Genomic DNA, 24,842 nt, shown 5'->3' with positions numbered 1-24,842 from the left:
AATACCCTCTTATGCTGTTGATCGATTACAATCACTAAGAGGTACTGGGAGGTCCATGTATCTTCTAGAAGTTGTTGTGGGATTCCGGGCCACTGAGATTGATGAAGGCCCCTACGAACATATCTCTAGAGATCCCCTTTACATCACCTAGGTTGACTCGCAGCCATGGTTTAGCAATGAATCACAAATTGATTTTGTATTCATGACAATATGAGTGTGCGTGTGTGTGTTTGTGTGTATATATGTGTGTGTGTGTGTGTGTGTGTGTGTGTGTGTGTGTGTGTGTGTGTGTGTGTGTGTGTGTGTGTGTGTGTGTGTGTGCGTGCGTGCGTGCGTGTGCGTGCGTGTGTGTGTGTGTGTGTGTGTGCGCGTGCGTGTGCGTGTGTGTGTTAGTGTATATATTTTTGTTTGAATCCTGATGTTGGAGGTGACCAAAGTGGCTTACCTCAGGCACATATACATATATAAGATAAACATGCATTATACAGGCAGTCGATAAACAAATTATACGGCTACTTATAATTCAGCAATATAACACACCAGAAAGCTAGAAGGCCTACCTCAATGATTAGGCTTCATTGATCCAAGTCTTAAAATAAAAAATGTGTCATATAAACGGTGATTGGCCTTTATAGAATATATTCTGTGAAGACAAAATGTAAACAGATATACCACAAATGTTGGCCTAATATGTATGCGGTTTAACCAAGCTGGTGATGCATGGCTTCCGCCTACATATCCCAGAAACCCTTTCGAAGGTGCAAACGCACCATCTGATTCCGTAAACTCCTGAACAGCCTTTCGTGGCATTACCCCTCCACACACCAGCGGTGTGTTGCAAAACCCGTGCACGCCAACTAGTCCTCTTGTGATATCTGCAAATATGATGTTGACTACATTGAGACAACTATCCCGGGTATGTATTATAGCATGCTTTATCCTTTGATCCTCCCGCTGTTGAATATCAGAATCGATGAAAATGTTGTTAGCCGGTAGTAAACAAGGGGAGCAGGTCAGTTCTACCAATTTGTCAATGGAAAAAAATGTAATTGCTCACGAACGGACGATTATTGTTACAACATGAATGTGTCATGATAAGGTATTTTCGTTCTTTGTACTGCTTTGGCACGTTTCATCCAGAGATCGATTAGCTTATGAGCTAGCATGCTAGCTACTGTTACATGTTGCCAACTTGTGTGTGTGTGCACTGCAGGCAGGCAATGATGCAACAGCCCACTATCTGTTTCATCATGTGAGCAGCTTACAAGAAAATACTAAGAAGTCACTTTGGCTTATCTCATCTTATCAAAGTTAAACTACCAAAAAAGAACCAGTCAACGACAATTATCAATTTCATTCAAATAACATATAAAAAAACATAACGTTATTGCCTATTATTGGTTCCATACATGAATTGGAGTTGGTGTCTTAATAGTCCAGTCCCTTTTAAGTTTAATGGAAATGTATGAGATGTATTAGATTAAGATTTATAACATGTATGGATGTAATTTCCCTGATAAACTCTACTGATGTTGAAAAGAAAATATACATTTTACTTGTAAAAAAGGTTCATTATGCGTATCTTACTATAAGTAAGCCATTTGAGTTTTACTTAAGGCATTAATAGTGTCCCTATTTGTACTTGTTTGGCCACTTACAATCTTAGCTAGTTTTCAAATATATATAATTGATATCTAATGTTTAAGTGAGTGAAAGTAAATTCAAAATTTTCCTTTTCTATTATTCAATTAGTATATTGCAAGCTCTGCATTAGCCTGATCACATGATTCCATCGCAATAGATTCCCGATTAAGGTGGTCTCGTGTCTTTCATACCAAACTGTGGGAGTAGGCTACTCGAGTCTTAACCAATTTCATAGCTGATGCAAATGTGGTTCGCCAGATTTAACCAGTTTACTGGTCTTTAGGGCAGACTCCCAATTGTTGATAAACTGAAGGAAAAACAAGTTATACCACAAATCCTATCCTTGTCCGCCGTGCCATATTGGTAGGTCTATGATTGGAATGATTATAAGGTAAAATACTGCCAATATAAATTCTAGCTGCATTTTGTTTACAAAAATGGTCCAGTTGCAACAGGTATGGGAACTAAAAGCTAATTCTGTGGGCCCGACTGTTTTGACTCAGGCCTGTGGCCTTTTGTGGAGATTTATGTTGGGGAAGAGTTCACTCAGGGTCAGCTGATCCATTACCAGTCTCCTGTGACTGCTGGCACTGATTGCTCAATCTTGAAGTTAAAACATGTGTCTTTCATAGCAGCCTCAGTCCACCACACATTCAGCCAATGACGACAGTATGTAATGAGAACACACGGCCCTTTTTAGAGTGTTGAAAACCAGAATTTAGTCTGGAGACTCTGAACTGAGGTTGTGTTAGCTGATAATATGGTCCTAAAATTCCAATTGTATTCTAATTGTAATTCTACTTTCAGGGTTTGCTGTTTCTGAAAGTAAATATAATCCCTACAAATAGATTTTAGAAATTAATATTTAATGTAAAAGATCTGATATTCCATTGGCCTAGTTTTGGCCGTTCCTAGTATCCACATATGCAAGCCTTATAGTGGTAATTTAACAACAATATATTAATACATTGTCACTGTTAAAACTTCAATTGAAACCATAGAGACGGCGCATGACATTCTGGTGGAAACGAAAGTTATTATAAATTATAATTGCCTCCAAATTGTTTCCATGTGATGTGATCTGCTATAAAACGGATAACCAGGTGATTCGGTAATTCTGTAATAAGATTTATTATAGATGGACTCGCGTTAATAAATACTAGTTGACAGAGCCATGTGAAATAAGTATGTTGGTTCTAATTAGGGCTGTAGTTAACCAAATTAATTCTTGGTCAACTGAAATCAGCCAACTCTACAACCAATGAACCAACCTTTCATTCTACTTTACTCTCTATTCCATCTGTTAGGTCGGTGTGTTTTAGATCCACTGTTGGTCCAAGTCCGACTGTGTTACGGCAGAGCTTCAATATAAAGCAGTTTTGTCTTGTGTTGAATATATAGATTTTATCAATGGATTGCACTGCGAATCTTGCTAAGGTAGTAATTGTTGTTCCCACTTAAAGCCTATTGAGTGGTAAACACGAAAGTTGACAGATAATGCATTGCGATTTTAGATGACATGCCTAACCTTAACTTACTGTAAAAGTGTTTTTTTTTTTCCCCTTATGAAATGAACACCTGGGAATGTCCTATCAATACGAATTCGTTCAAAGAAGACCGTATCCACCTACCGGACAGAACTTAATAGCCCTAGTTCTCATTGATGGGCATGGGCAACTTTTTCAGGGTACATGCAATGAAGTAGAATATTCATTATTAGAAATGAACCATGTATTTTTTAATTCAAAAGCATTCAAATCCATACATAGATTTGAATGGCTCTTAGGATGTAAACCGAAGTGAATCACAACTTGAATAGGTTCACTAGCAGAACACATTGATTTCATTGTCACTCCACTGATTGCCAAGGAAGAACATTTCAGCCTTATCGTATATTCACTTTTGAGGAAGAAGTTGTGTACTTCCTCAAAGTTTTTTCAGTCAGTTATTGATTTCTTTTTTTGTGATCCGCGCACTAGAAAGAAGCATACGCCCACTGACCTGCTTGCTCTCCCAGTCATCGGCAATAAGATGTGCTGTCAGTGACGCAGGCATAGGATGAAGGTCCAGCCCACTGTCGTTCAAACAGCTTCTGTGCTTGATTGTATCCTTGTGTTTCTGTCAACTGTGATAGCTACACTGTTGTGGTACTTCTATGTGGTATAGTCTTTATCAATCACACTAAGGATTTTCTGGTTCTCTCTGCCATATGTGTGTGTGTGTGTGTGTGTGTGTGTGTGTGTGTGTGTGTGTGTGTGTGTGTGTGTGTGTGTGTGTGTGTGTGTGTGTGTGTGTGTGTGTGTGTGTGTGTGTGTGTGTGTGCGCGCACACTCCTTGCATACATAGAGGTGCTGGTGAGATTTCTGGAACAAGTAATTTTTGATTTGATTTCATACAATACATGAATGACTTGTTTAATAATTTCCCCAATAGTAGGGCAAAAGTGGCAGAAGGCTGCAATTGGTTAAACCTGGTTTTCTATGAGCCTAGGTAAATCCCCTGTTACAGATCAACTCATATTTTAGAGTTCTCGTTAATGTTACCCAATGGTTACCTACAACTCATGTCAATTTTGTAGGGGTGTGACGATGCACTCGGCTCACGAGACGAGACACGATATTGGGTTCACGAGGACGAGACGAGATTTTAAGAAAACTACAATGACAAAATAAATGACTGGACCATCAGACTTTTATTTAACCAAGTTGCACATGCATTTTGAAATGTTTTATTATAACTCTTGTCTCTTTACATGCATGAAATTGAAACTAAAACTAAAATTTATAAAAGTTAAAGTAAGATAAATTAAATGAAATAATTCTCTTTTTTTCAAGTGCAAACAATATTATGTGCAAAACCAAATCAAAGTACCCAAAATGCTGCCAAACAAATGATTTAAAAGTGGCGGGGGCATCTTCGACGGTAATACGGGTATTTTCCGACGTCATTCTGGCTGTCTTTAGCTGTGTTCGAAATCGTTCCCTATACACTCACTCACTATTCCCTATATAGTGTTCATGATATAGTGCACTATATAGGGAACGCACAAACGAGAATTCGGACACTACGCTGAACATTTCTAAACGTCATTTGCGTCAGTAAATGCGCCGGTTATTTGTGTGACGTGATGCGCCCACATCATCTAAACAAACCGGGCTGGAGGTTGTATCGATGTTGAATGTTACATTTCCCTGTTCAAGTTTTTTTAAATTAATTTTGAATGTTAAATATTCTATGTTAAATCCCAAATAAATTGTTGACATTTCTAAACACAAGCCGGAGACTCCATCATTAAATGTATTCGTTTTCGCGGTTATTCAGCTTCTTCTTCTCCTCCGGAAAAACACGACCGCATTGCATTGTGGTATACGTGAGTAACATGTAGGGTACATCGTGTGTACACTCAAATTGTGGGTATTTTAAGTGCACTGTAGTAGTAATAATAATAGTGCATGAAATTAACCACTGAGAATTCGAACACCACTACAAAATGGCGAGCACCCTATATAGTACACTATATCCGTGATAGGGAACGATTTCGAACACAGCTTATGGTTGCTTTCGATGCTTCCCCTCCTTCTCCTCCTCTTCTTTTCCTTCTCCTTCTTTAGGTTCTTTTTTTTGTTCATGAATAAGCCTTTTTAATTTATATAGGGAGCACTATAGGTCATTTTATGAGCCCGCCATGACGCTCCACCCAGTTTCTACAGTAGCCCACAATAGACAAACAACTCTTGAGAAAACGCTTTATTTATTTGTAATCATAATTGCTATATTATAAGTTATGTCCTATAGCTTCCAGACAACACCTTAATAAACTGTACAAATCTTTCAAGGAGCTCACTCGACAGTTAGAAAGTAAGTGGCAAGTAAGGAAGTAAGAAGTACCTACTTCCACCTTAGAGGCCAGTAATGGCCCCGGTAGCCTCTCTCCTGTCATTGGGAAGGGAGAAGAGGGGGCGGGGGGTGTTGTCAGTTGGTTGCGGTTTGCAGCCGTACCCCTAGCTGCCACTTAACCCTACACACGCTGTACCTTTTAAGATCACAGAAGACTTACTAATATGTGTAAAGAAATAATAATAACGGGGTTCACTGGCACTTTAACCCCAGTCCTCAACCCCTCCTTAGGGACAGGCTTTGTACCCGACAGTGCTTCTTCTTTTTCTTCTACCTGATTGTCCCTCTGAGTGACAACCCTCTTGACCTGAGTGGAGTGGAGTCCGAAACACCGCTGCCAACCACTCCGCCTCCCAGAGCCGGCGTTTTCTTCAGCGAGGTTTCATCCCCGGCTGAAATCACAGGAGCAATTTGTAACGGGCAGAACTCCTATTAGTTAGTGACAGAGTGAGAGGGCGCCGTGGCGTGTCAAACTGCCAAACGCTGTTGGCCTGTTGACACCCGTCTGCTTCCCCAACAAACTCCCCTTCATGCTCTTATTTTCCCGTCCGTCTCCACTGCTGGATCGTTTTATTTTTATTTTTTATCATTTCCCTTCCCCGTTCCGACGTTGATTGTGGCTGAAAAGGATGCTGATGGACAGCAGTCATCTGTAAAATTGACTCCCCTCAGCAGTCGGCGCGGAGGAAATGACCAGAAATAATACCGCGCTACGCTAAATGAAATGATTTCCGTTTCTTTATCCTCTTCTCTTTTTTTCGCCCCGCGCGTGTCTCTTTTGATTGCTCTGCGGTCACAGATGTTTGACATAAAAGAAAAAACACAATCTGCGCCGCCATCAACGCAAACAAAGCGTCGCAGGGCTGTGAGGGTCGGCGTGGCTCCCAGGTTAACGCTGTCTTCCATCACCCAGCGGAGGCTTCATCTGGTTCACCTTCAAAAGACGCCCTAATCTGTCGCCCCCCCCTAAAAATAGTCCCACGGTGACAGTTCTGGCGCGTGTGTCTTGGCGCTCACTTTTCCTGTGGATCAATTAATCATGTGTTTATTTTAATTAATCTCCCACAAGGATCGTGCGAAGGGAGGTGCACCAGCAGTCGTGGGGGGGGGGGGGGGGGGGGGAGGAGGAGGAGAGGGGGACCAGCAGACGTGGGGGGGGGGGGGAAGGGAGGCACAGAGACAACATCACTGGGACTGGGTCTACTGTTGGCTGAATTAAAACGCTCTGCGCCTCCTTGCTGTTGTGGAGCAGATCGTAATGTGCAGAGGGACCTGATAAAGGGAGAAAAAAAAAATCAAGCGCTTGTCTGGCTCTGCTTATCATCTTAGGGTTTACATGAGGGGATCACAAGGAGAAAGCAGGGTGGAAGGGAGGGGGACAGACGTGTGTGTGTGTGTGTGTGTGTGTGTGTGTGTGTGTGTGTGTGTGTGTGTGTGTGTGTGTGTGTGTGTGTGTGTGTGTGTGTGTGTGTGTGTGTGTGTGTGTGTGTGTGTGTGTGTGTGTGTGTGTGTGTGTGTGTGTGTGTGATGCAGAGGTAGCAAGGTGGGGCCCATCCGTGTCTGCTCCACAGTGGCCAGTGTCTCCATTGCTGCCTTGGCTCGCATGTTGCTTCCCTGGCACGGTCACGCGCCACTCGCTGGGCTCCTGCAGGAAACGCAGACAGCGAAGGACGGTTCCCGTCAGGGAGTAATGACCCGTGTGATTTCTCGAGAGCTTCCCTGTGTCCTTATAGACAGGCCGGGCTGTCTCCCCAGGCCCTCGACTATCCCCGGGCCCTGTGGAGATCTGCTTCTCGCTCTCTTTTTCTCCCTCGTCCCCAAGCCTTCACTGTCAAAGGAGTCCAGAATGAGCTTCTCAAAATCAGCCAGTAATCTGCCAACCTTTCTCCCCGGGTGTATCACACCCAGCCCTTGCAGCCAACGTAGAGGGGAGGAATGGATACCCTATGACAATGTGGCCACCCGTTCATCCCAATGAAAACTGCTCAGCCAATACGCAGCCCAAATATATCCCCTTATGTCTGGCTCCACCACACTGTAGACCATTAGCGTCCTCTGTAGCATGTTTTTAACCAGCCACAGACTACTTCTGTCGTAGTCTCCTAATGTATTCTTAGCAGTCGTAACGGTGGAAGTCCAGTTGTTGAGAATACAGTCAAAAGAGCATTCGCTGGAGCCTATACCGCAACTTTAGATTCTATGGACTTTTCATAAGTTTTCTTCCGCCAAATGGCCAGCTCCTTACACCGGCAGTGCAATGCAACATTGAAATATTTTAGAAAAGATGGGCTCAATTGAGGTTGAGCGTTATTACATTATCTCATCTAAATGTGCTCAACCAATCATGTGTGTTAATTGCTTTTTAATGGCGCTATTAAAGGAGGTAGCTTTGCACACCTTTACAGATGATGGCTGTTTTTTCATGGTAGATTAGTGAGATCCTGGCTTTGGGACACCAGCATAATGCTGTTGATTCAATGAAGAGGAGAAGGACCTGTCTTTTTAACAGCCTGATCGAAAAGGTTATTGCAGACTTAACAAGGGTGCTCGGGATTAAATGCACATCATTTAAAAAAAGAAATGGCAAGTAATTGAGGATGAGTGATTAAAGTCTGTCACAGAGTATTCAGTGTGGTGTTTACACTTAAGGTGTTTACACTCGGGAGACCCATTAAGATCCTGCCATTCTGAGAGGTGATAATGCATTCATAGGACCACATTGTCAGAGTAGTGTGAACATGTTTTTGTCTCGGCCTGCTTTCCAGGAAGCATTTACACCTGTGATCATTCCAAACTCAATCAACAATTCAGTGTTTTTTTGTGTCTTTTATGCATATTAGATGTGTATATATATATATACATATATTTAATGTTTTAGTTTATTCGTTTAAACTCTGAATACAGCAATGGCAACATAGCGGAAGTTTTGTACATTTAGGTAGGTAGGGAAGGAAGGTGGTGTAGGTCCACCGGCAAACCAGTCGCCAGTAATAATATAGAACATGTAAGTTGTTGCTATTGTATAATATAACGGGGAGCATAGAGTGCTTAGATTTAAAGAGCCGGTGGATGTCATTGGAGGAATTGAGAACACCTTGAAAACATAAAAGTTTTGGTAATGTAAACCATGCACCAAAATCAAGATTTACAGTTCCTCCATATGAAGGCTGAATTGAGTCTGCCAAGGCTATGACACGTATAGGACCATTGATTTAGCATATCTCAACAGACACTGGTTTAAGTACACTCTCAGTACTATTTACATCATTTCGACATAATACATTTTTTATTTTATTTTATTCATTTAAGGCACTTGGGACCTCTAATGGATCTATCTCTACATTACATTGATTTGAATTACATGTCAATATAATCTAAACCCATTCTAAAGCCCTCCACCGACACCCAACCACCAACAGTGCACTGATCGGTTGCATTCCGTCTTAACTGTTGCCTTGTAACTCATACCCCACAAATGCAAACCAATGCCATGGCATCAACACACCCATTCTTGGCCGCTGAGCACCACATTAACGAATGCTCGGCGCCAGCAGAAACCCGTGGCCACTCGCAGTCACAGGATGGAGCGTTGTCGTTGCGACCGGCAGCGCTAGAGCCCTCTCCAGCCGCCGAGCAGATTAGATAAAGAAGGAAGTGCTGAATGTGTTCCCTTCGCGGCTTCCTTCGCTGCACAGAGGCCGCGGAAACAGAAAATCGGCTGTCTCTCGCGCTGCGTAACTGCTGATAAAGACATGATTGAAGAACCACGCTGATTATTGATATCACTCTCCCATGCCAGCTTCTAATTACACCAGGCTACGTTTTTTTTCTTTCTTCTGAGGGTGCATGGAAGGAGGAGGAGAGCCAACTTACTTATGCAGAACATGCTGGCAGTCGGTGTTACGAGTGTCTGCTCAGATGTGGCAAATCATCCGTCAGGCGGAGGAGTCACGTTCCGTTGACGATGGCCCTCTCCGCGTGGTTTCGGTCCCTCGCGTAAGGCGAGGAGACTTGATTGCTTTAATTTCTTCAGAAATGTCCAACAAGCCCACTTCATGGTCCTGCTGAAGCTGTCCCCCTGCAGGCCTCAACATTTAAGAGCATCGATGGAATAGTTTCACACACGTTTTTTGCCTGGTTCTTCAGGGCTTGTCCTGGGTTGAACCTTATTTTGGATGACCTTTCCACGACTCAGTCAGTAGCCAGGGATTCAGGAGGTCCTCGCCTGAACCCTCTCTGAACCTACAGTACTACTTGCACTCGGGCAGTGCAATGTTGACTATGCAATTATTTGAAGACAATGCAATAAAGCTGCAAAGCCCAAAGCACCTAGACACGCATTTGAGCTCATTTCGCGAAGAAAACAAGGATCGCTAATGTACACACTAGCATTATTTTTTAAGCAGAAATTAAAAAAACGTCTATCAATGCAATTTTAAAAGTTACCTTTTCATGAGTCAGGTTATCAAAACATAACGAGTATGTCATGTATTTATCATAAAGTCTACGCCATTGATGTGTCCGTTTTGGGCCTCTTTTGGCTCAAATCACAAGTGTATCGTATACGAATGTGTCTTTTATAATCAATGACATGGACCCATAAAAGCCATCTCATGTGTGTGTGTGTCTCTGTCCCCTCCCAGCCGCTGCGCCAGCGCTCCCCGCTGGCTCTGTGTGTGCGCGGGCAGCAGTCCCACGCCGCGTCCCGGCCCGTGGAGGAGGAGCGGCCGTGGACGGGGCAGGAGAGCCTGGCCGAGGATGACCCCGAGATGTGGGCTCTGCTCAGGAGCGAGAAGGACCGGCAGTGTCGCGGGCTGGAGCTCATCGCCTCGGAGGTAGTGTTGTGGGTCGCCGGAGGTGTTTCTGAGCGCTGGTTTCAATTAAACGGTCTGAGTTTGGAAAAACTAAAAAGAAAGACATGGCACTTTTTTTACCAATGTTTTAAGCATTGATTAGCTAACCAGGCAAATTTGTGAACTAGGTAAACTGTATGTGAAAATGTATGTTTATTCTAATCACTCTAATCAATAAAGCGGTTGTCTTTTTTTTATTCACTACCCGTCCGTTCTGTTTGAAATGAGGACATTTATTTCTCTTCAGCAAAAATGGACAGGATTTTCTATCTCCTGTGTATCTTTGCAACCCTTTCCTCTGGGGCGCAGTAGTTGCTCAGTGGAGTAAATCCTCTCTGTTTCTCTCTCTCTCTGTCTCTCTCTCTGTCTCTCTCTCTGTTTCTCTCTCTCTCTCTTTCTCTTTCTCTCTCTTTCTCTCTCTTCTCCCCCCCCCCCCCCCACACAAAGTCTGACTGCTCTAGTGTGAGATAATGTCTGATATGTCTTCATACTGCCACACACACACACACCCAGACGCAGTAGGCAGACCATGATAGGGACCCCATATGTTTACACACATGTACTTAAACAGTTCTAAATATAATTCCTGCACGGTGCTCAACGTGACAGACGGTTCCAGAAGGCTGTAACCAGAGCCTTCTTTGGGCTCTCAGATGAAGTGTTGGCATTAGGATCCAGGGCTGACTGGTGGTTAGGGGTGTGTGTGTGAGTGAAGGTGTTTCCTTCAGTGTCAGGCGCTCAGTCAATGCACGGGAGGGCCCGGCTGGTACGGAGCGCCACCCGGCTTTAGACACCACCGCCCCGGCAGAAAGAAAGTACATTGCTATTGAGTTAGACTTCAAGCCATGTCCATGAAACATTTTGTCTGAACTCGGATTGGAAAATTGTGCGAGTGGAAAAATGATTGGTTTCGGGAGAGGGGGTAATTGTAACACATTTTGAAGGGATTGGAGGAAAAATAAAGAGAAATCTAAAAGTTTTCAACTTGTTTACTCTGGGCTTATCTGTCCTTTCTTATCTCGCTCGGTTATAACAAAGCGGGGCCATCGCACACGTTTGGCGGTAATGTCCACCGCGGGGGTGCGTGCTGTGTCCTCCAGCGGCAGGCGGCAATATACATTGTGGAGTGCAGACTGTTAGTGCATGGAAGTCCAGGGGTTCAATACTCTAATGATTGCCTTAAGCCAGGCGGGGATTTCTCACTATCACTTAACACACTTTAATTTGCCATCCTTGTCCCTTATGTCCGCTGCAGCCATTGATGTGTGTGTGTGTGTGTGTGTGTGTGTGTGTGTGTGTGTGTGTGTGTGTGTGTGTGTGTGTGTGTGTGTGTGTGTGTGTGTGTGTGTGTGTGTGTGTGTTAGAACTTCTGCAGTCGGGCCGCTCTGGAAGCCCTGGGCTCCTGTCTTAACAACAAATACTCAGAGGGCTACCCAGGGAAAAGGTGAGTGTGTCCACCCAAGGCCACCCCGAGTTTATTAATACTGTTGAAATAGTCTGCTTTTAAGATGGTGGTTTTCGAAATCCACACTAGCCACGCATCTACACACACGCAAACCGACCCGCGCTATTGATCTACCCCTTCTGTCCCATAATATAACGCACCGACGAGAGTATCGCCGCGTGGTAGAAGGGCACGTGAGGTAGGCTTACGTGGACGGATCCTGTCACTAGATCCTTCCACCTGAACTGACCCACCATGAACACGCACTAGATCCTAGTGCACGTCCGTGTCGGGTCAGTTGGTTCATATTATGCTCGTTTAGTTTCAATCTTTCATTTGCATTATGTTAAAACAAAAAACGTGGGAAAACGATCAGATGGAAGGGAGAGCACTAATGCCAGCTGCTGTTCCTTCCCTCGTTCTAGCCAGACACTTGGCTGACTCCCTGGGACTTGTCACAACAAAATGTTTCAAACGCATGCATTGCCCTACGGTGGATGTTGTGATGGAATAGTTTTAAAAATTGAATTGATTTGTTATAGACCCATGTGACAAGCAGACCACGTTAATTATGTTACTACATTAAACTTTTGCTCGAGCTTGCGTTTCTTTCGTTTGCGTCCTGCATCCTAAATATGATCACTCATTAGATTATTTAGTTAGGAAACTAAAATCACGTTGTCTGGTTTCCTGTCTTGCATGCGCTCTGAAAGTTTAGGTTTTTGTTGAGACAACCTCTAAATTGAGTCACTTTAAATTAGGAATTGAAGGGTTTAGAAACCTCTTAAGTCTGTGTTTGATGCTTCTGCTCTATGCTTAACGTTAACAGAAGCATCAGGAGATAAGAGACAAATCACCATTTACAATCAATAGACACTGGCTGAGAAACAAATAATTCATAATAACGATTCATTTAAATACAGAAAAAATACCATATGCAGACAACATTTCCCCCCCCAAAATTCAATCTGTCAATAATGTTAATATAATAAGTTATTGTGCTAATTTTCTAATCCCTATTTAGTTGACGGCTCTAAATATTAATGTGAGCTTGTTCCAGAACATCACTTCTCCACAGACCTTCCACTACGTCTCTGACATGCACTCATCAGTCCCATTGGGATGCTTTGTACCTCCAAGCATTTAAAGGGATCTATTTATTTATAGAGTCCGGACGGATCAGGGAGTGAGCTAGGCCTCTTCTGCTCTTGTATTAAAACACAAGCTCCCCCCCCCCCGCCCTTTGGTGTCCAGGTACTACGGAGGAGCGGAGGTGGTGGACAAGATTGAACTGCTGTGCCAGAAGAGAGCCCTGGAGGCCTTCCGCCTGGACCCGGCCCTGTGGGGGGTGAACGTCCAGCCCTACTCCGGCTCGCCCGCCAACTTTGCCGCCTACACGGCCGTCCTCAACCCCCACGACCGCATCATGGGCCTGGACCTGCCCGACGGAGGCCAGTGAGTAGCTCACCACGCTCTCCGTCTCCCCTCCACCGGGAGGCGGGGGGCGTTGCTAGGATGCCCCGTGCTATTGAGCGCCTGAAGGATGTGTGTTTTGATTACGCCCCCATCCCCGCAGAACCCCCCCTACCCCTCCTAATTTGAGACATGGGACGGCAGAATTCCCTTTGAATCACTCTGGAATAATGCTGAATGGTAAGTGGTAAACGGGAATACTCTTTGCACACTGTGTGCATTGATGCACGCCCCCTCACACCAGTTCACTGCGTAATCCCACCCCTATTCAAATATCACGCGTCTATTTGCATGACAGTAGATCAGTGGGTTTGGGGAGGGCTGAGTTGAACCTGTCTTTTATCATGTGTGGTTTTGTCATATTTTATATGGAGTTCCAAGTCCTTTAATTATTTGTGCGGAGACAAAATCTTTCAGGATATATATTTTTTTTTTGTAATCACAGCAAGTACGTGACGCCAATGTCGACAGACTGCGGTGCTCACCTTCGTCCTGCTACATGCACGGACATGTTGGAGAACAGCAGTGTTTTGTACATTTTGTGATTGGAGGATGCGCACAGCTCTGTACGGAGAGAGGCACATGGCATTGAGCTTGTCCATCCCACACTTATTTGTGGAATAAAAAATATATACCGTATATTGAAATGTTTTTTTTTTTTTACATCTCATGTTAACCTTCCCCCACACTTCACTTCACAAAGGAATAATGGCGCTTGTGGGTCAATGATACTTTTATACTTTTTGTATCTGCAGATTATTTTCCATTTTCCCGTGAGGGAAATAGGTATAATGTGTCAAACATGTATTGATGACAAATGTAGATGAAGTTGTATGTGTTTCGATGTCGCGGTATTTCCACATCAATTGAAATGTTTTTGTCTTGTTCCCCGCCCCCCTCTCCAGTCTGACCCACGGCTACATGTCTGACGTGAAGAGGATCTCTGCCACCTCCATCTACTTTGAGTCCATGCCCTACAAGCTCAACGTAAGTAGGGAGTCCATGCTGGACCGCTTGGCCACAGCTTCACTATGTCAATGCAGCGCTGAACCTGCTTCTCCCCCCAAACACAAAATATGACTTGAAAGCCGGGGACCGTTCAAAAGCATCGGGGTGGGGTTGAATTTGTGAAACCAAAGTCACCCACCACGATCATGTTTGTGGCTTTGTGGCTTGTGGGCTACCATGTGGACCAGGACGTCGGCCTGGCAGTGAGTGGAGCTCTGGAGCTTTTAAAAGAGAAGATTTCAACGGGTCAATACTTTGAACAGTGGGTGAAAGCGTTCCACTTACCTGGAAAAGTGTTTATCAAGCATTATTTATTTATTTACTGGAGTGGGCTCCAGTATATTGGAGATGCACGCGTAATGATAAGATGGTGTTTGTAACAGGGCAGTTGATTTGGAGTGCATGTTATCCTGTGTTGTTCTTACTCGGGGAAACCTTTACAGACGGTTCTATTCATGTTCAACTGTAGATGAAAACTATTGTTGGGAGCGGTAGCGGGCCATGTGAAACGAGTCGGTATTCGGTGCGTAAGTGGACTGCATTTATGTAGCAATTTTCAGACCTGTGGCCACTCAAAAGTGCTTTGCAATTATTGCCTCGCATTCACAATCACGCGTACATTCATCCACCGACGGCTGTGTCGGGTTAGGGTGTCTTGCTCAGGGATACCTCGACACATTGCTCGGAGGAGCTGGGGATCAAGCCAGCAACCTTGTGGTTGCCAGCCCCACCGCTCCAGCTCCTGAGCGCCTGCCAACAAGATGCCTCTGCACCTCCTTCAGCTCTAGGCCCTGAGGCAAGAGGATGGCTGCACCCCAAACCTCGGAGGATAACAGCACTAGCCTATGCTTATCAGAGTACCTTTCAAGCTTGATAATGACTCAACCCAACCCCAACAATCAAGTCATCAGATGGAGGCGATGTAGCGTGTGCAGTAAATCAGGGATGCGGCCCCTGGCGGGGCTGATATATCTATTTAATCCGACCCCTTCCCAAGCCCCCGCATTACTCAAGTAAACTTGCAGATATGATCAGTGTTACCGTGGTTATCGCCGGTGCTAGTTGGATGCCGGTTGGCGGTGGTTGTGGTGCTGATGGCGGTGGTCGGTTGGTTGCCTTGGTAGCGGGGGGGGGTTTGATGGATGTGCGAGCGTCCAGACCCCCCTCTGATGGATGGGCGGGCGGGACCCCTCTGCTGGGGAGATAATGGGAAATCGACAGGCCGGCCAGCTCCGCCGGCTCCCCTCCGTCCCCACAACGAGCGGCGTGATGGAGCGAGCCGGGCCGTCCACCAGTGCACTCTGGAGATGGGAGATTATCTGCTTGTCTAAATAAAGCTTTCCCTCATTCTAGCCTTGCTCCCCTCTTTCTCCCCTCCCCATCTTTCTCTCTTTTTTTCCCCCTCACTTGGCATGCCCCCGTCTCGATTCTCCACCTCCTTTTTTTTTTTGCTCTCTTTCACTTCACTCCCCCTTCTTAGTTTTTGTCTGCGTTGAACCTTGACATGTATGTGAGTTTTGCACAGCGTGACTTTGGTGTTCATATGGCTTGACTATTATTATTTTTTTCCCCTCTTTCTATGTTTACATTTTTAAAGAACTGTGTCCAAGCAGACCATAGACTGCAACCGCATGTGATTATTTCAGAGTAGATTAAATTGGGATCTGCTCTGGGGTGTTATTGCCATCACACTGACCTCTCTGGATCCCGGGATGGGTTTGGTTTTCATTTCTGTTAAAAGCCATACAAGGGGTTTATTACTATTTTATTTACCTCTGTCAATTTAATTGTCATGAGTCCACGTAATGAAAATTGCACCAGGGATAAGATTAGCAATATTTTATTATTTTCAGCGTTTTTATATGTAATCATTTCAAATACTTACCGCTGGCTTTGATCCTCCTCTAAACCTGACAGAGCAATTTGTGGTGTAGACATGAGGAAAAGGCCACAGTAACTAGCTGCATTCAGTCATGCGCTACCAAGCCACATCCCTTTTTTTCTTTTCGCTGAATTTTCTTTATTACATTCTTTAGAGAATGCATATCTGTCCAAAACAACACTCACAGAAGTCGCAACGGGTCTCTTGGGAAATGCAGGGGTATCCCCAGCATGTACCATGATCCTGTTAGTATTAAACTACACCCCCACACCCCTCCCAGCCTCAATGGCAGAGGGCTTATTTGGATTATATGAATGATGAATTGCCATCATACCGTCTTTTTATTTTCTTACCATCTGTATGCCTGCAAGGCTTCTTCTGTGCGACCATTGACTCTCGTATTCTTGTGGTAGTGCTCTATTTCTAAAATCCTCTCTCTCTCCCTCAATCTCTCTCCAGCCTGTGACAGGTCTCATAGACTACGACCAGCTGGATGCGACTGCCCGGCTGTTCAGGCCCAAGATCATCATCGCTGGCACCAGTGCCTACGCCCGCCTCATTGACTATGCCCGCATCAGGAAGGTACACAGATCTCTCTCTTTCTCTACCTCTATCTATATATATTTATTACAAAGCCACCCAACCTTGACATTCGCACACTGCCCACATCTCTCTCTCTCTCTCTCTCCCTCGTGTTCCTCCTGCCTTGTCCTCTCTGTTCCCTTTTCTGGTGTCAAGGAAGGTCAGAAATCCCTCCTTTCCCCCCCCCCATTTAATAAAACCTAGCCAACCTTTACTGTCGGGGCTGTCACACACGCACCTGCTCCTGGGTTGCCCGTGCGCCCCCCAACCAAGGCTCCTCTCTGAAATATCTTATTTTGGAGGAGCTGCCGCCATCTCTATCCGCCTGTCATTTGCATTCAGCGGCGGCGCCTGTGTTTTTCACACTTTCCCCAGAACCTCGGCTCTAGTTGTTATGGCGAAGGCGCACGTCCCCATCTCACCGAGAGCTGCACACTTTGTCCCTCCGCCCACGCGCGTGACCGGAACCGCTCCACAAAAGCCCATCAGCACACACACACACACACACACACACACACACACACACACACACACACACACACACACACACACACACACACACACACACACACACACACACACACACACACACACACACACACACACACACACACACCAGCCCAGTTCACACATAGGTGCACAGAGGCCACCTTTCGCCTTGTTCCCAGAAGCATGCACAAGAGGCTCCCTTCATTGGTTTAGTGTCGCTGCTCCCCCGGCGCTGACTCCCCTCTCTGACCGGCCCCCGCTGTGGCCCCAGCCCGGCGGCCCTCTGATGGAGTGTGTCACACCACTGGAGGGCCACGTGTGGGACTGTGTTTTATTGAGCACTTCTAACTCCTCTGGCCTCCCCCTAGCCTCAAGTGCAGTCCTCTTTTATTTCATTTATTTATTTGCTACTCCCATTCTTCTCTGGAGGGAGTTAACTCTTCAGCAGCTACGCGGGCCGGGGTTGTTTTTGGTTTTATTATATCCAGGGCGGGGTTAACCTAGATTAAGGCTCGCTCTTGCTGATGTTCCCCCATCCCCCCCATCCCCATCTCTGCGACCCAGTAACTGGCATCTGCTCGCCTGTCCTCAGCTCCCCCCCTCCAGTAACCCCTGCGACTCCCTCGCCTTCCCTAATCTAATAAAACATGTGCTGATCCAGTTTAGATACGAGTGCTATGGAGATTGTCCCGATAATGCATGTTAATTAGAACGGGGAAAAAAACAGCGCCACATTATTTACCACCACTCTGATCGTTCGCCAGCACACTTATTTGCATGATAGCAAGCTATTTATTGTCAACGCTGCCAAGAAAAGGCAAAGATTTAAATTAAATTATGGGATGCCGACGAGTGCGGAAGAGCATAATTACAACTCACCGTCTCGGTTCTTGGAACGAGCTGCTGTTGTCTTTTGTGTGTGTGTGTGTGTGTGTGTGTGTGTGTGTGTGTGTGTTTTTTTTAAAGCAAGCACTTTCAACACTGACAGTGAATAAGTAATCTGCAAGATTTTGATAAATGCACTGTTGCCGAGACTTTTTTTTTTTTTTTCGTGCTTTTAAATTGCTGAGATACGATGTTCCACTAGGCAGAATACATTGAGTCAATCGTACTCCCCAACATTGGCTGTTTGTTGCTGTTTATCTAAGCGCTGTTGTTTGAGCAGGTGTTGCGTTTATCGCTGCAACTAACAACTATTTGGTACTGTCAATATTTTTTGTTGATTCTTTTTAATGTTGGAACGCACTTCAAATGCCCAAACCCCATGTTACAGTAGCCCAAAGTGCTGCTTAAAACAGCTTGCACTTGTCTATCAAGAAGCCAGAAAAGTAAGATAAATGCTAGTGCTTTCGAAGAGCATTGTAATCTGGAAACCGAAGTGGATCGCCGAATGGGTCCTTTGGCTAATTAATTCAGTGTCTCCGTAGCTCTCCTAAATGGTACCCCATCATATCAGATGTAACACAACTCCAAGGCATTCACAAACTGAATCCTAATCCTAATAATATCATCGATTGAATACTAATGATATAATTATTGTTTACATTGTTAATGGTTAATCCAAATGGCATTTGTATACAGTCTCCAGGCACCTAGAGATAGCGGTCCTCTCTCCAGTCGATAGGTGTTCAATTAGTTAGCATTCGCCCTGCCGCTGTGGCCACCTAGTCTGGTACTGAGTGCAAGCCTTTCTCCTGACATCTTTATCGTGTCGATTCCTTGCAGACATCTATACTTCCTCAAAGAGCTTTGCAAATTAACTTGGCCTCTACCACCGTGGCTCACTACAGCCGTGCCCAACCCATAAGGATCCACGATGGTCACTCCCCTGACTTTCACTTCCTTTGTTGTTTCCATTGACATTCTTTCCATTTATGGCATTTTGCAGACGCTTTAATCCAATTGACTTGCAATAAGTATATTTGTCAGAAGAAAGAGAAACAAAATATAGCTGTCGGTACAGTAAAGTAAAGTTCCCTGTATACAACAAAGCTAGCTAGGATAAGGTGCTACACAATGCTAGGATGTACAACGTCAGCAACCATCAGTGCGTAGATTCAGTGCCAGGACGTACAACATACAATAAGTGTACATTAAGTTCCAAGATGTACAACATAAAATAAGTGCGTAAGAGAGGTTTTACTGCCCACAATGTGAAAGAATACTTACAAGAATCATGTTCACCCATTGTCTCATTGGAGATGCTTTGTAACTGATTCCAGTGTGTCTCTCATCCCATGATCATACCCCCTTAAATCAAACACTTTGCTGTCTAGAAGTGTTTGCAAATAAATACTTTTTCAACACTTACTAACCGAGGTGTCTGGACGTGAATGTGTGATGTTGTCGGACGGCTTGACAAGCTGTAAGTCACCTCACACTGGGTGTTGTGTGTCTCCCAGCTGTGCACGGAGGTGAAGGCGTACCTGCTGTCTGACATGGCCCACATCAGTGGCCTGGTGGCGGCCGGGAGCATCCCCTCTCCCTTCGACCACTCGGACCTGGTGACCACCACCACACACAAGTCCCTCCGCGGAGCCAGGTAGGGGAGCCCCTCTCACCCTTACATCCAGGAAAACCCAGCTCCCTCCGCGGAGCCCCAAACAAAAGAAACTGACTGTAACAATTAACGCTTGCACTTTTATATTGTTTTTGTTGTGCATTTTAAGGCCCAATCCCATTTCTACCCCTTACCCCTTCCCCTTACCCCTCCCCCTTGTTTTGAAGGGGGAAGGGGAAGGCGTAAGGGGTAGAAATGGGATTGGGCCTTCGTCAAGATTTGGACACATATCAATCCGCACTTACTAGTGATAATGTCACCATTATTAGGCCTACTACATCCATTTTCTTCTTAAATACGTTTTGTTTCGGTTGGGTCTCCCTAGGTTATGGTTTGGAGTTATTTTTGATCTATTTCAACTTCCCCTAGAGTTGGGGTTAGAGTTATTTTTGTCACTAAGGTACTACTTGGATCTGAATCCTACCCATAGGGCCGGCCTCATCTTCTACCGTAAGGGCGTCCGCTCCGTGGACAAGAAGGGCAAGGAGATCATGTATGACCTGGAGGACAAGATCAACTTCGCCGTCTTCCCCTCCCTGCAGGGCGGACCGCACAACCACGCCATCGCCGGCGTCGCCGTGGCCCTCAAACAGGTCAGTCCCCGTCTGTGATCTGGATCCGTCCAGCTAAGATTCATGTTTAACTAGGACTCTTAGTGTAGAGTGGGCAGTGAGAGTTGAATTACAATTGGGCCCCCACCTATTTGGTTGCACCGCCAGAGTTTTTAGAGACCGACATCATGACTTGTCAACATGGCCTTTGAATGATTTTTTTTAAACTTCAAAATAATTTCCTTTTTAATGCAATTTTAACATTGGTCCCAAATGTATCTCTAGCGGTCACAACCAGGTGTCGTCTAGATTTTCAAAACCTTCCCGGTTTTTAAGGGGGGCGGTTTGCTTCATGGGGTCCAACTATGCTTTGAAACGTAGGCCTTCCGAAGGCCCCTGACGCGCTTAGAGAACGGACCCCTGTACTCTTGTGTGTCCAGGCCCAGTCTCCCATGTTCAAGGAGTACATCGACCAGGTCCTGAGGAACTCCAAGGCCATGGCCACTGCTCTGCTCAGCAAGGGCTACACCCTGGTCTCGGGTAATGACACACCTCCGTGCGGACCTCGGCCGGCTCTGTCTCCGTGCACATGCTTCCGTCTCCCTACGGAAGTAGGGAGACGGAAGCATGTGCTTGGAGACATCAGGCCTCCGTGCACATTCTAGAAGCATGTGCTCGGAGACATGTGCTCGGGGACATCGGGCCTCCGGGCACATGCTTCTGTCTCCCTACTTCCGTAGGGAGACAGAAGCATGTGCACGGAGGCCCGATGTCTCCGAGCACCTTCGAGGGTCCTGATTTCACTCGATTTCATCAAGGCTGTGTCGGAGCACGGTTCTCCTGCTCAATCCTTCTAAGGCATTCTGTCCCTGGTGGAATGTCTCAGGGGGGACAGAGAACCACCTGGTGCTGGTGGACCTGCGGCCTAAGGGCATCGACGGGGCCCGGGCCGAGAGGGTGCTGGAGCTGGCCTACATCACCGCCAACAAGAACACCTGCCCTGGGGACAAGAGCGCCCTGACCCCCGGAGGCCTCAGGCTAGGTACACACACGCACGCAGAACACACACAGACACACACACACACACACACACAGAGAACACACACACACACGCACAGAAAACACGCACAGAGATAAACGCACACACAGAGAACACACACGGAGATAAACACACACACAGAGAACACACACGCATACAGAAACACACACCAAGATAAACACACACACACAGAACACACACACACACACACACACACAGAAACACACACCGAGATAATCACACACGCAGAGAACACACACACACTCACACACACAGATAAACACACAGAAAAACACATACACAGGCTTGCAAGAAGTGCAATGCCCATCACTTTTCTAGAAACATTTATGCAATGAGAGTTTGATATTTCTCTTCAACGAGATGCCGAAAAAAATCCAACGCAAACCCGGCCCCATTAGTGGGATTTTCTTTTTGAAGGGTTCAATTAAAAATACATAGATGAACTGTTTGCTATATTTACTTAGCGAGCAGTTTTACTTTAAAACTCATAAGCTGCGGGTCCGCTCGCGACAGCCGGCGAGCCATGAGCGCCGAGCGTATTAAAATTAATCAGGAGTCTGTTTGATTTTAGTCACTCTTCCAGGAAGCTCCTCAGCTGCCCCTTGGGGCCCCACCAACACCCACACCTACCATATCCGGCACCCTGCACACGCTCACACATTTTCTGGGGATTCTGTCGGGTCCTGTATCACGCCGGGATCCCCATCTCACGACCAGTACTAAAAATAAGGAGTCAAATCTATTCCGAGTGATTCATCGCGTCACTGGGACTCAAATCCACTTCAACTCAAAGTAGTTAATTCATTAGTTCCTTTTATAGGATATATAAAAGGTATTCATGGTGCCATACCGACCAGTCAGACTTCGGCTTTTCGACCGTTTGCCAGTCTTTTGTGCAGCGCTCGCATCCCTTCAGGGCGTAAGCGCCCAAAGCAGAAGGCGGAGGCCAGGCCGAGTGTTGGTCCCGCCGTGTACCCTGAGTGTTGTGCTCTCTCTGCTTGGTCCCAGGCGCCCCAGCCCTGACCTCCCGGCAGCTGAAGGAGGCAGACTTTGTGCAGGTGGTTGAGTTCATGGACGAGGGCTTCAAGATCGCCCTCGATGTCAAGAAGAAGACTGGTGAGTTGATCGTCTGGGCGTGGTTGGAGGTCTCGTTTGATGAGTGTTGATGTTAAATGAATGAAGCAAAGTCTATTCATATCAGGTGGTAGGGTAGTGTGGTTTTTTGCTTTTCAACTCCCACCTGAAAAGTACCGGGTTCGATCCCCAGCAGCCTTACCTGTATGTGAGTCAGAGGCCTTGACCCCAATGACATCTGAATTTACTGCACGTCGCTTTGGATAAAAAGCCCCTGCATAGTATCTATGTTCAACATGTTTTACTTTAATGAACCAAAATCCATACACATCTTTACCTCAACTCCCCCAATGATATTATACTAGATCATTGTTGCCCAAGATGACCGGTGATTCATCTCTCTCTCTGTATCTGTCTCTGTGTCTGTGTCTGTGTCTGTGTGTGTGTGTGTTCTCCAGGAAAGCTGCAGGACTTCAAGAGCTTCCTACTGGAGGACTCTGAGACAGTGGCTCGCATCGCAGCCCTCAGGCAGCGGGTGGAGGCCTTCTCTAGGCCCTTCCCCATGCCGGGCTTCGAAGACCACTAGACCCACCGCCCAACCAGCACCTACACCTCCACTCCGCACAACCAGCCTGATCACGTGTCCTGGACGGAAAGTGGTAGAGAGGGAGGGAGGGAGTGAGAGAGAGGAGGACGGCAGAAGTGGAGGATGTTTTGTAACTGGGGGGGGGGGTGGGGGTTCTGGGGCAGTGGTACGCATCATTCCGGAGCCACATTGACATGGATTCAACTCAACATTTCAACTTTTAACAGCAAAAGAAAAATACAAAAAAAAAACGTTTTCTATATTTTCAGCCATTTATCCGTTCCATGTATCGGCAAGGTGTTTTACTGTCGAGGTTGAGGGAGGGAACGCGACGGCTGCGACATCATCGTAACATAATTACCTTGTTAACATCTGTTAGCTTCGTCGCGTGGCTACATAGGAGGGGGAACAGGAGAACCAAACAGCAGCTCAGCGTTGTCAGATGCCACGCTGATGCAGAACGCTCAAGCCTAGTTTAGCATCGGATGAGCTGTGTTCGAGTCTCACCGCTGTCAGCTAACATCTGCACTAATGTGGCCATTCTTTATTTGCTTGGGGACTTCTAGACTTGGTTACCCAGCACCTTGAGGTTTGCTGTCTGTGTGTGGGCGGGCGGGCCGCCACAGCACATATGTATAAATGGAAACACATGGCTGTTTCTTCTGCTGAGGTACTCCAGGTCAAAGAGAAACTTTTTTTCATTATTGTAGCCATTATTTTAACAAGCCTGTTTGCCGGCTATACCACTTTATATTACAACTATTTGGGGGGACTTAATATATAAAGATGGCACACTCATAAATTGAGATTAAAAGCGTCAAGCCTCAAACGTTGCTTTATGAAACACTCCTAATTTAAAATGGTTCCAGTGTAGAGTTTTGAGAAAATAATTGTAACAAGCCACAAAAGAGTATTTTCCCCGCCCCTTGATCCACCTCTTCTGTATCCCTCTGGTAACTGCTAGTTAGACGATGGAATAATAATTGTCCTCCATTTATTTGTTTCTTTTTTTGACAGAAAAATAACACAATTTAAAACTGTGGGATAGTCTCCCTGCATGTATTAGCAGTCCTGTGATTTTATTTTGTACCTACTATTATTAAATTGTATGTAACTTCTGTCCTGGTACATGGACATCTTGGTATCTTTTTAGATCAAGTATTTGTTTAATTGAAAGAGGTGAAACGGTCAACCTAAATATATATATATATATATATATACAGCTGACAGATTATGTAAACTATTAAAATATGAGTATAGTATAAATGTAAGAATATGTTTTTTAGATTGGTTCAATCACCGGATGCCATGAGTGTGTCTGTGTGTTGTCACTGCATCAGTGAGCAAGATCTATACCATGAACCAGCTGAACGTCACCCTGCAGCACAGCCCACTAGAGACGAGTCAGGAGGGGGCAGAGCTTCTTTATTTTACCAAGCCACGAGTACAGCCTTGTCCGCTACAAGAGGGGGATTTTGCCAAAACTACTATCGACCTACCGCTTTTTCATTCTCTGGTTTTTGTGCGTCATCTCATTGAAATCAAATCTAGCTTTAACATGGGCCTTTTCCATTACTTTATTTTCCAGAATGTTTTCTAGAATAAAATAAAAGAGGTATCTTCCTTGTGAGAAGCAGCTGTGCATTTTGTTTTGCTGTTTTTTCTTGTCATTGCTTTATGAATATTCATCCATGTACCTTTATGTCGCGCCGTTTTTCTCGAAGCTTTTGAGTGTTGGT

At 45.4% G+C, this 24,842-nt stretch overlaps 1 protein-coding gene across 1 annotated transcript; it reads left to right on the top strand.

Moving 5' to 3' along the window:
* The first annotated feature begins 755 nt into the window (after positions 1-755).
* On the top strand, positions 756-24,739 carry shmt2 (serine hydroxymethyltransferase 2 (mitochondrial)). Its single transcript, XM_060068890.1, has 12 exons — positions 756-916; positions 10,185-10,376; positions 11,759-11,838; positions 13,093-13,293; positions 14,217-14,298; positions 16,661-16,783; positions 19,675-19,814; positions 20,263-20,425; positions 20,824-20,923; positions 21,270-21,425; positions 22,452-22,559; positions 22,976-24,739. Exons 1-12 carry the CDS (start codon positions 884-886, stop codon positions 23,101-23,103), a joined length of 1,506 nt encoding a protein of 501 aa, XP_059924873.1. The 5' UTR covers positions 756-883; the 3' UTR covers positions 23,104-24,739.
* The last annotated feature ends 103 nt before the right edge of the window (positions 24,740-24,842 follow it).

Source organism: Gadus macrocephalus, chromosome 13, assembly GCF_031168955.1.
Source record: "Gadus macrocephalus chromosome 13, ASM3116895v1".
NCBI classification, from domain to species: domain Eukaryota; kingdom Metazoa; phylum Chordata; class Actinopteri; order Gadiformes; family Gadidae; genus Gadus; species Gadus macrocephalus.
This window is presented reverse-complemented; position numbering and strand designations above follow the sequence as displayed.

Excerpts from the sequence above, each read along its gene's own strand:
- shmt2 (XM_060068890.1), top strand. The coding sequence starts at position 884 with ATGATGTTGACTACATTGAGACAACTATCCCGG. Across the intron at positions 917-10,184 it reads CATTGAGACAACTATCCCGG|CCGCTGCGCCAGCGCTCCCC; the intron begins GTATGTATTATA and ends GTCCCCTCCCAG. Across the intron at positions 19,815-20,262 it reads AAGTCCCTCCGCGGAGCCAG|GGCCGGCCTCATCTTCTACC; the intron begins GTAGGGGAGCCC and ends TCCTACCCATAG.